Source organism: Symsagittifera roscoffensis, chromosome 1 (assembly GCF_963678635.1).
Source record: "Symsagittifera roscoffensis chromosome 1, txSymRosc1.1, whole genome shotgun sequence".
NCBI classification, from domain to species: Eukaryota; Metazoa; Xenacoelomorpha; order Acoela; family Convolutidae; genus Symsagittifera; species Symsagittifera roscoffensis.
In genome coordinates, this window is record NC_087062.1 from 19974741 (window position 1) to 19987613 (window position 12873).

Genomic DNA, 12873 nt, shown 5'->3' on the forward strand with positions numbered 1-12873 from the left:
GGCACAGAAAAAGATTATTTAGGAACAGTCGAGAAAATCTTGAAAAAACTGGATAAAGGAAACATGTCGCTGAAACTTACAAAATGCAAATTTGCACGAAAACAATGCGAATGGCTGGAGCACAAAATCGCCACCACGGGAGTAACACCCCTTGTGCTGAAAACAGAACCAGTTGAATCGCTAAAACCGCCCGGCTCGTTATCACAGTTGAAGTTTTTCATGCCTTCTACCCATAGCCTATATAAAGGTTTGCCACCCTCACTGAGTCTTCCGCACCTCTGCGACCATTTTGAGCAAAAATAATGATTATCTTTGGACAGCGGAATGTCAAGCATCATTTGATAAATTGAAAAAGCAAATCACGAATCTCGTAGAACTCAGACAATTTGATACCCACAAGAACATCAGAACAGTGTGCGACTCAAGCCACCACGGCCTAGGGGCAGTCCTGGAGCAACTAGGACCCGAGGAGTGGAGGGCAATTTCTTTCACCTCAAGGAGTATAATCAAGGCGAAAAAAATTTCTCTACGATCGAGTTAGAAATGCTAGACGTTGTATGGAGGGGCAGCTTTTTTTTGCAATTAAAAACTACTCCGAAAAACTCATGTAAACATAGACCATAAAGCGCTTTGTTCACTCTTAAACGGCAAAATTAAGAAGAACAAAAACATGTTCAGTCGCCTAACACGATAGTTGGGTCGGCTAATTCTGTTCGATTATCAATTTGAGCATAAGTCCGGGGTCAAGATTGGCCTGGCGTACTGTTTACCGCTAAATCCTAACATTGAAATTACACCAACCAGCACATGTGATAGTATTTTTACAGTTGTAAAGATCAATTTAATACGAAACGCCTTCGGTTTCCTTATTCTAACTCCAGCAATGGACTAAAAATCGAATTTTATAAGCAGTCATCCAATCAGCTTGAAGTATGCAAATTTTAGCCAATTAAAACGCCAGTAGAGGGCGTCGCATCTTGCACGCAAATTTTTACCAATCACAGGCCAGAGGTTTGCATATACCGAAGTTTACGCAAAACGAACGCGAATGTAGTCGGTGCTATTAATCATTTAGAAGAACATTGGTCGGAGCCGGAAAACTTGAACTTTCATAATTATAGAAAAATTGATCAAATTTTTCAGAAAACTGGAAAAGTTTTTGAAATAAATATCCGATTCCAAACAGTAGTGATGAGAGAAATTGGGAAAGTGAAGAAAGTTCAACATTAGAGGCGGTTAAAAATGGTTAGAACAACCAAGACTAATGCTATTCTATCCTCATCCTCGGCGTATAAAGGGGAGACAATTCCACCGGTGAACCCTAATTTTTTACGCATGTCTTTTGTTCCACATGGATACAAAATTGTTAGCAAAATAACTTCCCTTCCAGAGTTATTTTATTTACAATTCGTCGAATCCCAACCCCCGAATGACATCAGAGAGATAATTGATCAACAAGATCCCCAATTAAAGGATACAGGTTATGCAAGAAACCGTTACAATACTTAATTACCTAATGATTCTTACGTTAAAGAAAACGTCCCCTGGATGGACGAAAAATTAACACTACCCCTGCCATTATGGCAAGACAATTATGTTTGCGGCTGCAAGAGACATCTGATACCCATGCGTGAACGCTCGATCGCCTTCAATGCCGAAAACTTACCGAATGCAGAGCCGCCGGTAAGAATTTGAATCACTAGTAAGTAAAAATGATATCGGGAGAAAAACTGAACCAAAAGAGTCGAATGAATCTGTACAAGTAGATTTTTAGTCGCGGATAAGCTACCTGAAGAAAACAAAGACATGCGTACTTTAAGCAAATAATCGTTTTTCGCGCTGGCTTTCCGCAATGGTATTTGGTAACAACCTGTCGGACAACTTTCTAGAACTCTTGAAAACTCTCAACGCCACCCACGGCGTGCCCGAAAAAATCAATTAGACCAGAGAATTAATTTTGTGTCGCACGATGAAAAAATTTTTGAACCGGAGAAGGCATAGTAGTCATAAAAACGCCTGTAAATGATCACCGAGCGGCATGTTGCATAGAACGTATCATCGGTAGTCTTAAACGCTTAATCTTAACTTGCGCAAAAGAGCAAAACCCTGAACCCTTGGAGAAATTGATGGAAAGTGCCCTCGGCAATTTACGTTTCTCAAACATGCAACATTGAAACTTTCGCCAATCGAAGCTTACCATGGGCGCGAAATCAAAACAGTGCTACGTAATCTAACAAAAACCCTCTCTCCAAAATTAAAATTGGTCATGAAAGATAAAAAGAAAAAACGCTTGTTTAATGACATTGACCAAACGGTGCAAGATTTGCCGCATCCAGCGTGCGTTCGAATTTAGTCTATGACATAAAGCCAAGAGGCCACTCAAGGACACTAACGGAACAGCAAATCCTCAACCAGGAGAACGAACCAGTTGTACGCAAACCAGGGGTGAGCGCTGACAACCAGGCACCAGTGCCCTCAGGCAAGCTGTACCAGCAGACCGGGTACCGAAACTTGAATGTATATAGATTGATGGAATCAAAAGTCAAAGCAAAAAATGCTCATGCGATAACATTAAAAAGTAGCTATTTCATTAGGAAGACGGGAGTTGCGGTAACAACACGGAAAGCGGGCAAAAAAGCCCGGAAAAGTACCCAAAAACCACCGACTCCACAGGAAGTGAGAAGAAAGTTTGTGAAAAAGGCGACAAAACACGACATACCGTCAAGGTCTAAATCAAGGAAACGCGCGGGGCAACGACACGATCCTGACAGCGAGTCAGAAAGCGAACAGGACAGTGATAATCTACCATTTATCTCCGCGAAACGGGCGGCGCAACAAAGACTAGCGGCGGATCCGAAACACTACCAGAAGGAACAACGTTCAGGGGAGCAATAGGATGAAACGAGAAGGGCAGCAGAACACAAAACCGGCGGCGCAAAGAAGACGGCCCGGGAAGCGGAAAACGACCAGATACGGAGAGGGACGCAAATACGATTCCGGTGGAAGAGACAGCTCCACGGAAGCAAGAAGCAAGGTTACCCAGAGAAAGGCAAAGCGAGGCAAAGAGAAAGGGGCGAAAGCCACGCCTTGTGTCGCTCTGTAGCCTAGACGTCAGTTGCCAGGATGAGACGGCTTTGCGTCGCAGCGGACGAAAGCGGAAGGCCGTCTCAAAAACTGCCAAGTAATGATCGACCACTTCTCTAAAAAAGGGAAAAGGAGAAGAGTAGAGCGAGAGCCAACCTTGTTGAAAACTTAAATTTCAAACTGGGCCCAGGGAGAGGACTGACCGGCATCTTGTCATAAAACCCATTCTTTATCCCTGAATTAGGTAATCCTTCAAGTATTGAAAACTATTAGTTCGAATGATACTTGTTCAACGGTATCTCACCAATCTGTAATTTTATCTAATTTCTTTGTCAACATTCCAGCATTTAACAATTGAAGCAGTATATTTTTCTTTTCAAATTCAGTCCGTAAAGTTTTCATTTTTCCTATCAGAGTGCGTGTTTCATATGGTGCCAAGCCAATTTATGTAAAATTCTCAGTCTTTAGCCATCAATCATCTGTCATCCATTGGTGCTAATGTGATTCCGGCAAGTACCGATCTTCGGCACTCTCTGTCACCCTCGGTTGATCTCTGTAAACACTCTCTCGATAAACTTTGCAAGATAAAATTGATTATTGATTGAATTTACTGCCTTGCAAGGCTACATTTTCAACATTCTAAATATCTATCAGTTCAATAACATTACAAATCAAAAGTTAGCATTCTGCAAATAGGCATGTAATATCATTATGGGTCAAAGCCAAGATTGAATGTGAAAATTTCAAAAAAATGGTTACGAAATATCAGAACACTTAAGAAGGAGCGTCGTATCAAATAAGAAAAAGTCTTCAAAAACTAGTATACTCAAATCAATATAGTTGAGGATTTTTTCGACACTGATTTCACTCTGAATGAAATTCAGAGTGAAAAGACTTTTGTACCCATATTTTGCCAGGCCTCAAAACGATAAATCGATTAAATTATTTAAAGTATAGTTAGATTCAAAAATGAAGGGCTTAAAACGAACAAATTTTTGCTAAAAAACGGCGAAATGATTATCTTTAACCAGACTAAACGGTATGGCTACATCTAACCGTCAACTTGGTTTATAAAATCATGTAAATGTCCTACAGTTGAATTTTTTGATGTGGTGAAAGGTTGGTCTGTTAAAACGCAGTCCCACTAGTGGATTATTACGGATTGGGTATAAACTTTTAGAACAGAAAGAAGAAAAGAAAGACTTCAATTGACCTTTTAACGTTTTTAAAAAACTAGAGTTTATAGATTACACTATTTTTCAGAAATTAATGAAGTTTGTTTAATTTTTATTAATTATGGCGCAATTAGCAGTCAGGCATCGACATTTCAATACTTAAGGTCTGATGATATAAAAGACTAATTTGGTGACTCTGTTATGCTGACAAGGAACCTTCTAATAGCTGCATTGTCTATTAGCAGCTCAACTATCCGTAGGCTTAAGGCATTGAATGATGTATTAGTTCCTTATCTCATTTTTTTTGATAAACAAGTTGAAATCGGGGAAACCCCTATTATACTGACTGGCTCAAACTAACGTAAATGGTTCTCATCTACTGATGTAAAGGTAAAAAATCAGTTTAATAATTTTTGGTATTCCTTGTAAGTTATAAGATTTTGATTTAGGTAAAAAACGGGCCTCAGAAAGATTGGAGTTCAACAATTGGTCTTGTCATGAGTATTCAAACAAATTCTGAGTCTAGTAGACAAATTAAAATTGGGTTTTTGATCAATCCGATGAGTGTGATTTAGTTTCTCACAAGTTAATTTTGGAGGTTCCCAGCACAAAATAGTTGAATTATATCTGTAACAAAAAAAGTTGAAGTTCAAAAATCAATACTATGGGACATAAGTGGGTGCTAATTTAAACAAAGTTAAACTCAACCTTCTTGCAAATGTGCTGCACAAAAAGGGGCAAAAATACCAAACTTTTAAACAAGTTGAATGAGGTTAGTATCGCTTCAAATTAAATGATCTCACAAGAAATGGGAGCTAGACAAAAACAATATTCATCAGTAAGACTAAAATATGTGATTTAAATGACAAAAAAAACGATTCAGTGTTTTGATACTGTTGTTGGAACCAGTCTTGTAGGTCTAAAAAGGAAAATGAATTAAAATACAAGAGTCAGGTTGACTATGGTGAAGAAAAATCATCAAAAAAAATATACTCTCCAATTATTCGGAAGAAATGGCAATATTTGAAGTAGAAGTCAAAAGCAAATAAAAACAGTGAAACTGTTTTAATGACCATTACACCCATACTGAATTTTTAAAAATTGTCAACGAAAAAGATCACACAGTGTAGAAAATGTCTGGAGTGAAAATCTACCAAAATTGACTTAAGCTAAAAGTTAAGCTGGCCAAAAGTTTGCTTATAATATTCGTTCGAAAGTAATAAATAAGGGTTAAAATAAATTGAAGAATACGTGAATTTATTCACCGAATCAACAAAAAAGGTAGCATTAGTTGTGAAAAAAATTCAATATTTATATTAAGCCTGCATTGAAATCATACTAGCATTCGTAGCTATCATTGTATTTTGTTCCTTTGTTTTTTCTACCTTCCTTTGAAAGTTGAAAAAGGTTGATTATTCACTTGATTAAGAATGTTTTCACAATTCATTCAATTTTTTTATGTAATAATTAATAGCCTGAAACGTAATTGCTCTCTCTCTCTCTCTCTTCTCTCTCTCTCTCTCTCTCTCTCTCTGCCTCTACCTATCTCCCTAAGAAGTCGCATGAGCTTGTTAACCGTCGCTTTGATTATACGTTGCAGTAGCGCACAACTTTTCAACTTCAAAACCACTGCTATCTCATCAAAAATTTCGCTCATATTAAGTTGAAACACTTTTTTTAAAGTTTGGTCATTTGAATGGTAGCGTCAACTGAGGTTTTCATAAACGCTTCATAGGAAAATGAAACTTTTGCGTTTTCCGATACGAATAGTATTCTTCATTGTTTGATTTCTATTTTGGCTTGTTATAACACAGTAGTTATATTAATTTGATTACCCTTGCGATAAGCAAGATTTTTGCAATTGGGTTACTAGACTTTTTTCCCGCAAACTACTTTATTCACAGGATCAGATCTCCAATTTCACGATCTCTATTTCTATCTATCGAATATGTACGTCTAATAGTTATACTTTAACAGCTATAGTTGAACAGCTTATCTAGATCTACTGAAGTGGTATTGGGTATACACCTTGAAAAGTTTCATATATATATATATATATATATATATAGACTTTTTTGTCGGCTGTATTGGTTTCGTCCCAATTGTTGTCTGTTTACTTGCAAGGTGTTTTTTTTCTCAATTGTTTTATAGACGTGTTAAGTGTTTTTATCATTTTCTAGTAGATAAAAATGGTTTATGGTTTCCTGGTTTTTAAGCACGCCAAAGTTTCTCTTTGCTTTATTTTTTCAGTTTTTTGTATGCATGGTTTCTGATTAAGTATTTTACATCTAAAAATGGGTGGATAAATTGTGTTTTAGGAATGAGCAATTTTTAGGATTGGTCAGTTCAAGTTTATGGCTTAGCCTATTTAGAAGCATTGAAAACTTTCGGATTTTTTTCAAGTTCATTTTGTTGCAAACTTTTGCATTCAGTTTTTTTGTTATTTTTTCAACTTTTGTTTCCATTTTTTTCATAGTTTTTATCAAATAACGGAAAGCAAAATTTTTGATAATTGATTGCTCCTGTAGGATATGCGGGTTATTTGGGTTTAAATTTCCAAGCAATGTGTTTTAGTATATATACATTTTTTTTCTTATCGGTTCTACCTTTCGGTTATTAGAAAACAAATGAATGCAGTAAATGTATCCTGAATCCTCCTTACATTGTAGGTAATTAATTTTGTTGACGATTGCAAAAAAAAACGATTTCTTTAATTTTTTCAACAGAATTTACTTAAGTTTTTCGTTTTTCGTTGGAGACACATTATCTTTAGATTTTCGGCTTTTTGTTTTGTATCGCAAGTGATGAGAGGCTCTGCTTCGCCTCTGTGTAAAATGCATAATTTGCTGCTTGCTATGTATAAGGCGTGAGAGTTGTGATAAATATTAATTCAACAAACTCTGGAACAGGGTCGTTGGGGAGCGTTTTCGGGTTGATCAAAATGTTTTTGTTCATTTTATTCAACTGCATCTTCAAATCCTTAGTAGTTTTTCTCGTGATTCTTTTTGGCATCTGTATGCTAAGTGCGACTTGGGTCCGTGATAGGATTTATCATTGTGAAAAAAAAACTCAATTTAGTGAGGGGCTCTTCTCATGCTCGAATGACCGTATGCGCGACAATTTTAATTTCAACCAATTAATGCTTTTTATTCCCCCAATATAGTGTTCACCATCCTAATTATTCGTGTCTTTATTTCACAATTCTAAATAAACTTGAAACAGAACTTTCTCTCCGCTTTTTCTCGATACTGGTAAAAAGTTTTAATTGCAGATCGAATTCCAGCTGACCTTTAATTGTGGTACAGAAAAAATCGTCAGAAAAAAAACAGATCTTACGACAAAGTTCTTCCATGCTACATCGGTACAATAAAAAACATCTTTCGCTTCAGTTTTTTTTTCTAAAAGTGATAATTTTATAATTCATACAGAAAAGTTTCCAGAAATAGAGAGACTTTTCAAGCGTGCTGTTCATACTTTTTAGTTCATGTTGATTGTTGTTCCGACTTTCGTAACGAAAGTAACGGAATATTTGTGCTCGGGGTGGGTTTTTTTCTTCAGACAAATTTCGACTTTTAAACTAGCCAATTTTGACGGAGCTTTTTTATATCATTCAAAACGTATTGTTGTCCTGAGCTTCAATTTGAAAAGACATTTGGCCTGTAATCATTTTTTGTAAAGTTATAGGGGTTTAAAGATCGCCATTTTTGCCAATTAGGGACAATTAATGCGCGATATATTTCTGTCTTAGAAATCGTTCCAAATTGGTTGAAGGAAGCTTATTTGCCATAATAGTTTTGCTACTAGGAGCGAAATCTATCACTTTGTACTTTATATGGCGTGTGAGGGGATGATTTTCGCAAAAATCTCAAATTGAAAAATATATGTTTTATTTTTTTTACATTTAATTTTCCATGTTATTACTGCTCCATAGACCTTAAAAGACAGTCGGAACATTCAGGGCCTCGCCCTAATACGAGCAGTCTTGTTTGTCGTTGTAGGACATCACTGTCGACTGCGACGAATTACACGGTGACAGTTCAAAGTGCGTTCAACTGCTCGGCCGTGGGTGAACTCAAAGCTGACTCGATGTCGCCCTCCATTACTCTATTCACTCGTTAGTTTTATTGTATATTTAACCGCCCATTTCTTCTTCAGTCATTTTGACGTAACCAGATCTACAAATTTTCAATCACATTTACGTACACTTACATACATGCACTCACTCGGAAAAAGAGCCCAAAATTCGTTCAAACGACTTTGGCGCTAATTAATTCTACCTTTAGGGAGAGAGCGCGTGCCAAAAAATGTAAACTTTGGTCGACTGTTTTCGAAAGTGCCCAAAACACAAACACTGGAACAGTAAAAATTGCGTGCGACGGCATACGAAATAGTGTTTTGAGTCTTTCCGGAGAGCTCGGAAAATCCCAGTTTTTGGCCGATGAAAAAGAAATGGACCTAAGTTTTAAAATTTTTAACAATCCCCCCCCCCTCTCTCGAGGAAGGGATCATGTCTCAAAAGTGTTCAAAAAATTACAAAAGTTTGTTTCGGAAAAAATAGACTGATGCTTGTGCACAGAACTAAAAAAAATGTATATAGTCACATTTAATCAGTGATAAAAAACTGCCTTCGTCGGTCAACTTGAGTGGTTAGTGCTTTATAGCTCTGATGTATTTCAGGTCCTAGACCGCCCATCATTACTTTGAATAACCTGCCTTTGAGTGGTGTGCCAACGGCCAATTACATGGAGGTGGAGATAGCTCTTGACAACGCTGATTCTTCAAGTGCCGGTTCAATTACATTCGACGTGAGTGCTTTTTGACATCCAAAACCAACTCCATAACTTAATGGCATGTATTTTCCGCTTCATCGTTGGTTAAGGTTTTGGGTCTTTAGGTGTCAGTGGCACTGTTCGGTAGGGGCAATCGACTTGGATGCTCGAGGCCTGTTATTCGATTCCCTTAAAATGAATTCATTTTTCAAAACTAATTTTTTTTTTCATACCTTTTTCTCGTTTTTTAACTAAACTTGCTGCGCTACTTCTTGTTGTTTTGTCGCTTGTGTTTACGAATTCCAGCTTCAGCTTTGTGGTAAGTGTCCCTGTTTTACATGTGAATATAATTTTGAACAAGAGAATATCTGCGTTTTGGGGTTTAGGAAACTAGACGACCAGCAAATTAGACGATCAGAAAATAACAGAATTTAGACAATAACTTGCGTGAAATTTGTTACTCTCTTAAGTTATTTTTTGGCTGAGTAAATACTCGTTGTCCAATTTAGACAATAACTTGCCAGCAAATTGCGTAAAATTTGTTTACAGACTTAAATTAAATTTTAGCTGAGTAAATACTGGTTGTCCCTAAATTCCGTTTTTTACGGTCTTCTTATTTCTTGTCGTCTAATTTCCTAGGCCCTCTGCGTATTAACTAGAAAGCCGAAATTAACTATTCAAACATAAACATCGCCTGTTCTTTAAACGAGATAAAAAAACAAAAACAAGTTTGCTTTACAAAACAAATACAAAAGGCAGTGACTATTACCTCGGGTGTGGTCTGAAAAACTCTCAAGAAAAAGCTAGGAATGCAGCAAAGAGGCACTAAACATTACCAAAATAGGCAATTGGGCGCCGTGTTGTGAGTTATGCAGCTACTGTCTGTGCACTCTAAAAAAATGAGTCTTGTTGAAAATATCTACCAACTTGACGAAATATAGCTCCGAGAAGTGACACCAGCTGCGCAAAAAGGACCACAATTAAACGTTTTCATTTTGAAAGGATTATCAAATCAACTTTTGTTGACAAGATGATGATGATAACAAAATTTTGATGATACCTTGAAATGTCTTGATGAAAAACACCACCTTATAGCAGATCATTTCAAAGTCATATTGGAAAAGTTACACACGGACGGGGTGAAAAAACGCTACCAAACAACCTTAAAACAGTTGGGCTCTCAAACTCTAGAAATACCTTTTGAAGAAACAGCCTTCTCAAAACTCCACGACGTGCTCTTGTTCAATTCGGTTGTTATTAGAGGACAAAAATTGCAACGCTTCCGAGAGCAAGCGTCTTGTAATCGGGAACTAGATTTTTTCCAGTAAAAAACTTTTCTTACATATCTGATGTTGAAATTTAGGTTGCTTTATTAGTGAATCTTAGAAACTTTGAGACTTATTCCGACATGGTCCAGAGGAACCTAATTGCCATTGTATGCTAAGATCTGTAGTTCGATTCCCGTGTTGACCTTGTCTTTTTTCAGTGAGTATGGGAAGAAATTTCCGGGAAAAAATTGAATTGTCGGACTTTCGTCTGTGTGTTTTTGTTTTGTCTGCAGAGCTGCCAATTTGTAGAGTTTATTAGTGCAGCCAGTTATTTTCATCGTGGATGCAAGTGTGTTTGATGTATTTTTGTTATTCATTAAAAATATTATATCTGACTTTGTATATATATTTTTTGTTTTTATTTGCGTGTATAAGATTTGTTTGGCTTTATTGTTCTATGTTAATATTTTACCGATTCTTTTTACCCTGATTGCGTCGCTTGAAGGGCAAAAAACGATTGATTTTTTAGAAAGCAAAAATTTTTCGTGTTGCTTTTGTTGCAAAGTTTTTAAGACTTAATTGCTCAAACAATTTTCATGAGAACAACTTCTCATGGCCTTTTTTTCGTTTTTCGTTCTATTCATTTTCGGTTTAGTGGCTGCACGGAATAGACTAAAAACTTAAATAAAGTTGTTTTGTAGTGTTTTTTGACTGTTTTTTGTTATTTCTTAAATTAAAATAATTTTGCATCAGAAAAAGTCAAAAGTCGCTCAGAACAACTTGAGTTCTTTTGGACATGCTGGAAATCATATGCTAGCATGTAGTCGCTGGAATCTGCGTTGAATCTTACTGAATTTTTTCTCCCAAATCATAAATTCCTGTCAGAAGGGCCGAAAGATTATTCAAGCGAACTTGTAGGGTATGTCACGTTTTTAATCAGATTTGCCGTTTGGAGTTCAGTTGAACTTTATTTTTTTCCTTGAGGTCATCTTTTCGCATCATTCGTTGTGCGTTTTTGGGGTGTGCGGTTTGTTATAGCCTAACATGCAAGATTTTATTTGAACCATTATCCAGATTTTTGTCGACATCGGATAATCCAAAAGAGCGACCAGATTTTCGAAGTGATGGGCAGCACATACAATTTCTCAGCTGCTCGTGATACAATTCGATGGCTTAAAAAAATGATTTTCATCGCATTTTCTCTACAAGACTGCAAACTCATAATATGACAACACGTAACAAAAAAAAACTAGCCAAACATGCAACTTGCGAAAATGAACAAATAATTGAACAAATTTCCAACTACAATCAAGTTTACCTGGAAACACTGATTCGTGCGCATGATTTTATCCATGCCAACTTTGAATGCAGCGGAACAAGCGGTGCTTCTTGCCAAGGCCGCGTCTTAATCTTATTATCGAATAATCCGAGTTGTAATTTTCCTCTAACTTCGCAAATTGTCTTTTGTTGATACTTGATTTCGATGGCTCAAAAAAGCTAATTTTAACGCAGTTTCTCTACAAGACTGCAAACTCATAATATGACAATCCGCAACAAAAAACTAAAATGTATTTTTTTGGAAACACTGATTCGTGCGCATTGTTTTACTCATGCCAAATATCAGCGCGATTGAGCTCAAGCGGTACTACTTGCCAATGCCGCGTCTTAATCTTATTATCAATTAATCCGAGTTGTAATTTTCATCTAACTTTGCAAATTGTCTTTTGCTGCTCAAGGTGCCTTTGTTGCGAGTTGTTGCTGCTCAAGGTGCCCTTCAAAATGGTGAGTTTAGACTTTGGCCCGCACCGGAGTTTTATGGGTAAAACTCGATTATAATGGAAAATTGTCGTCTAAAATGCCATTGTAATCCATTATTGTTGCAAATTTAGACCACAAAATTGATTATATTGTCATTATTATCGATTATTTTTGTGAAAACACAATCCATTAAAATCCATTATAATGGAATATAATCCATTATAAATGATTATAACGGATAATAATCTTTACATTTTTTGCATAATCATTTCAGCATAACTGGCAATGTTTCTGCCTTATTCCCGGCCTACTCGCTAACTAAACAAAGTCAAATTAATCCCCTCATTTTGCCCCTATCCGCATTTTCCCCTTCCCCTCACCCCTTACAACCTCAATTAAACCACTCCCCTACGTTTATCTCTACGCCCACCCCCAAAGCTTACTAAAGTTTACCCACAGGCCCAACCCAACCCCCCCCCAAATTACAATTTACCCCCCAGCTAGCTTACCTTTGAACGAGGACGGGGTAGGGGTGTTACTCAGTGTGAACTACACCTATTTCTCCCCATTCTCCATTTTAACCACCCTCGCCCAAGTTTTTTGTTCCACCCTCCCCCCTTCCCATTTTTACCCCACCCAAGTTCAGTAAACGGGGGAGGGGGGTTACACCAAGATAGGGGGAGGGGTAAACTGAGGAGAGGAAAAAGGGGAGGGGTGGGGGGATGTAAACTGACGAGGAGTATAAACTGGGGGAGGGTGTTGTTAAAAGAGGTGATGGAGCTTACGTAGTATAGAAAAAGTAGAGAAAACTTAAATAAA

General features: G+C 37.0%; 1 protein-coding gene across 1 annotated transcript in view; it reads left to right on the forward strand.

Annotated features, from left to right (window-relative positions):
* LOC134840228 (uncharacterized) overlaps window positions 1-12873 on the forward strand; it is a 98509-nt gene that overhangs the window by 8252 nt on the left and 77384 nt on the right. The window contains exons 8-9 of the mRNA XM_063855968.1: window positions 8258-8373; window positions 8937-9064. Coding sequence (XP_063712038.1) covers window positions 8258-8373; window positions 8937-9064 — 244 coding nt within the window. The remainder of the gene's footprint in view (window positions 1-8257; window positions 8374-8936; window positions 9065-12873) is intronic.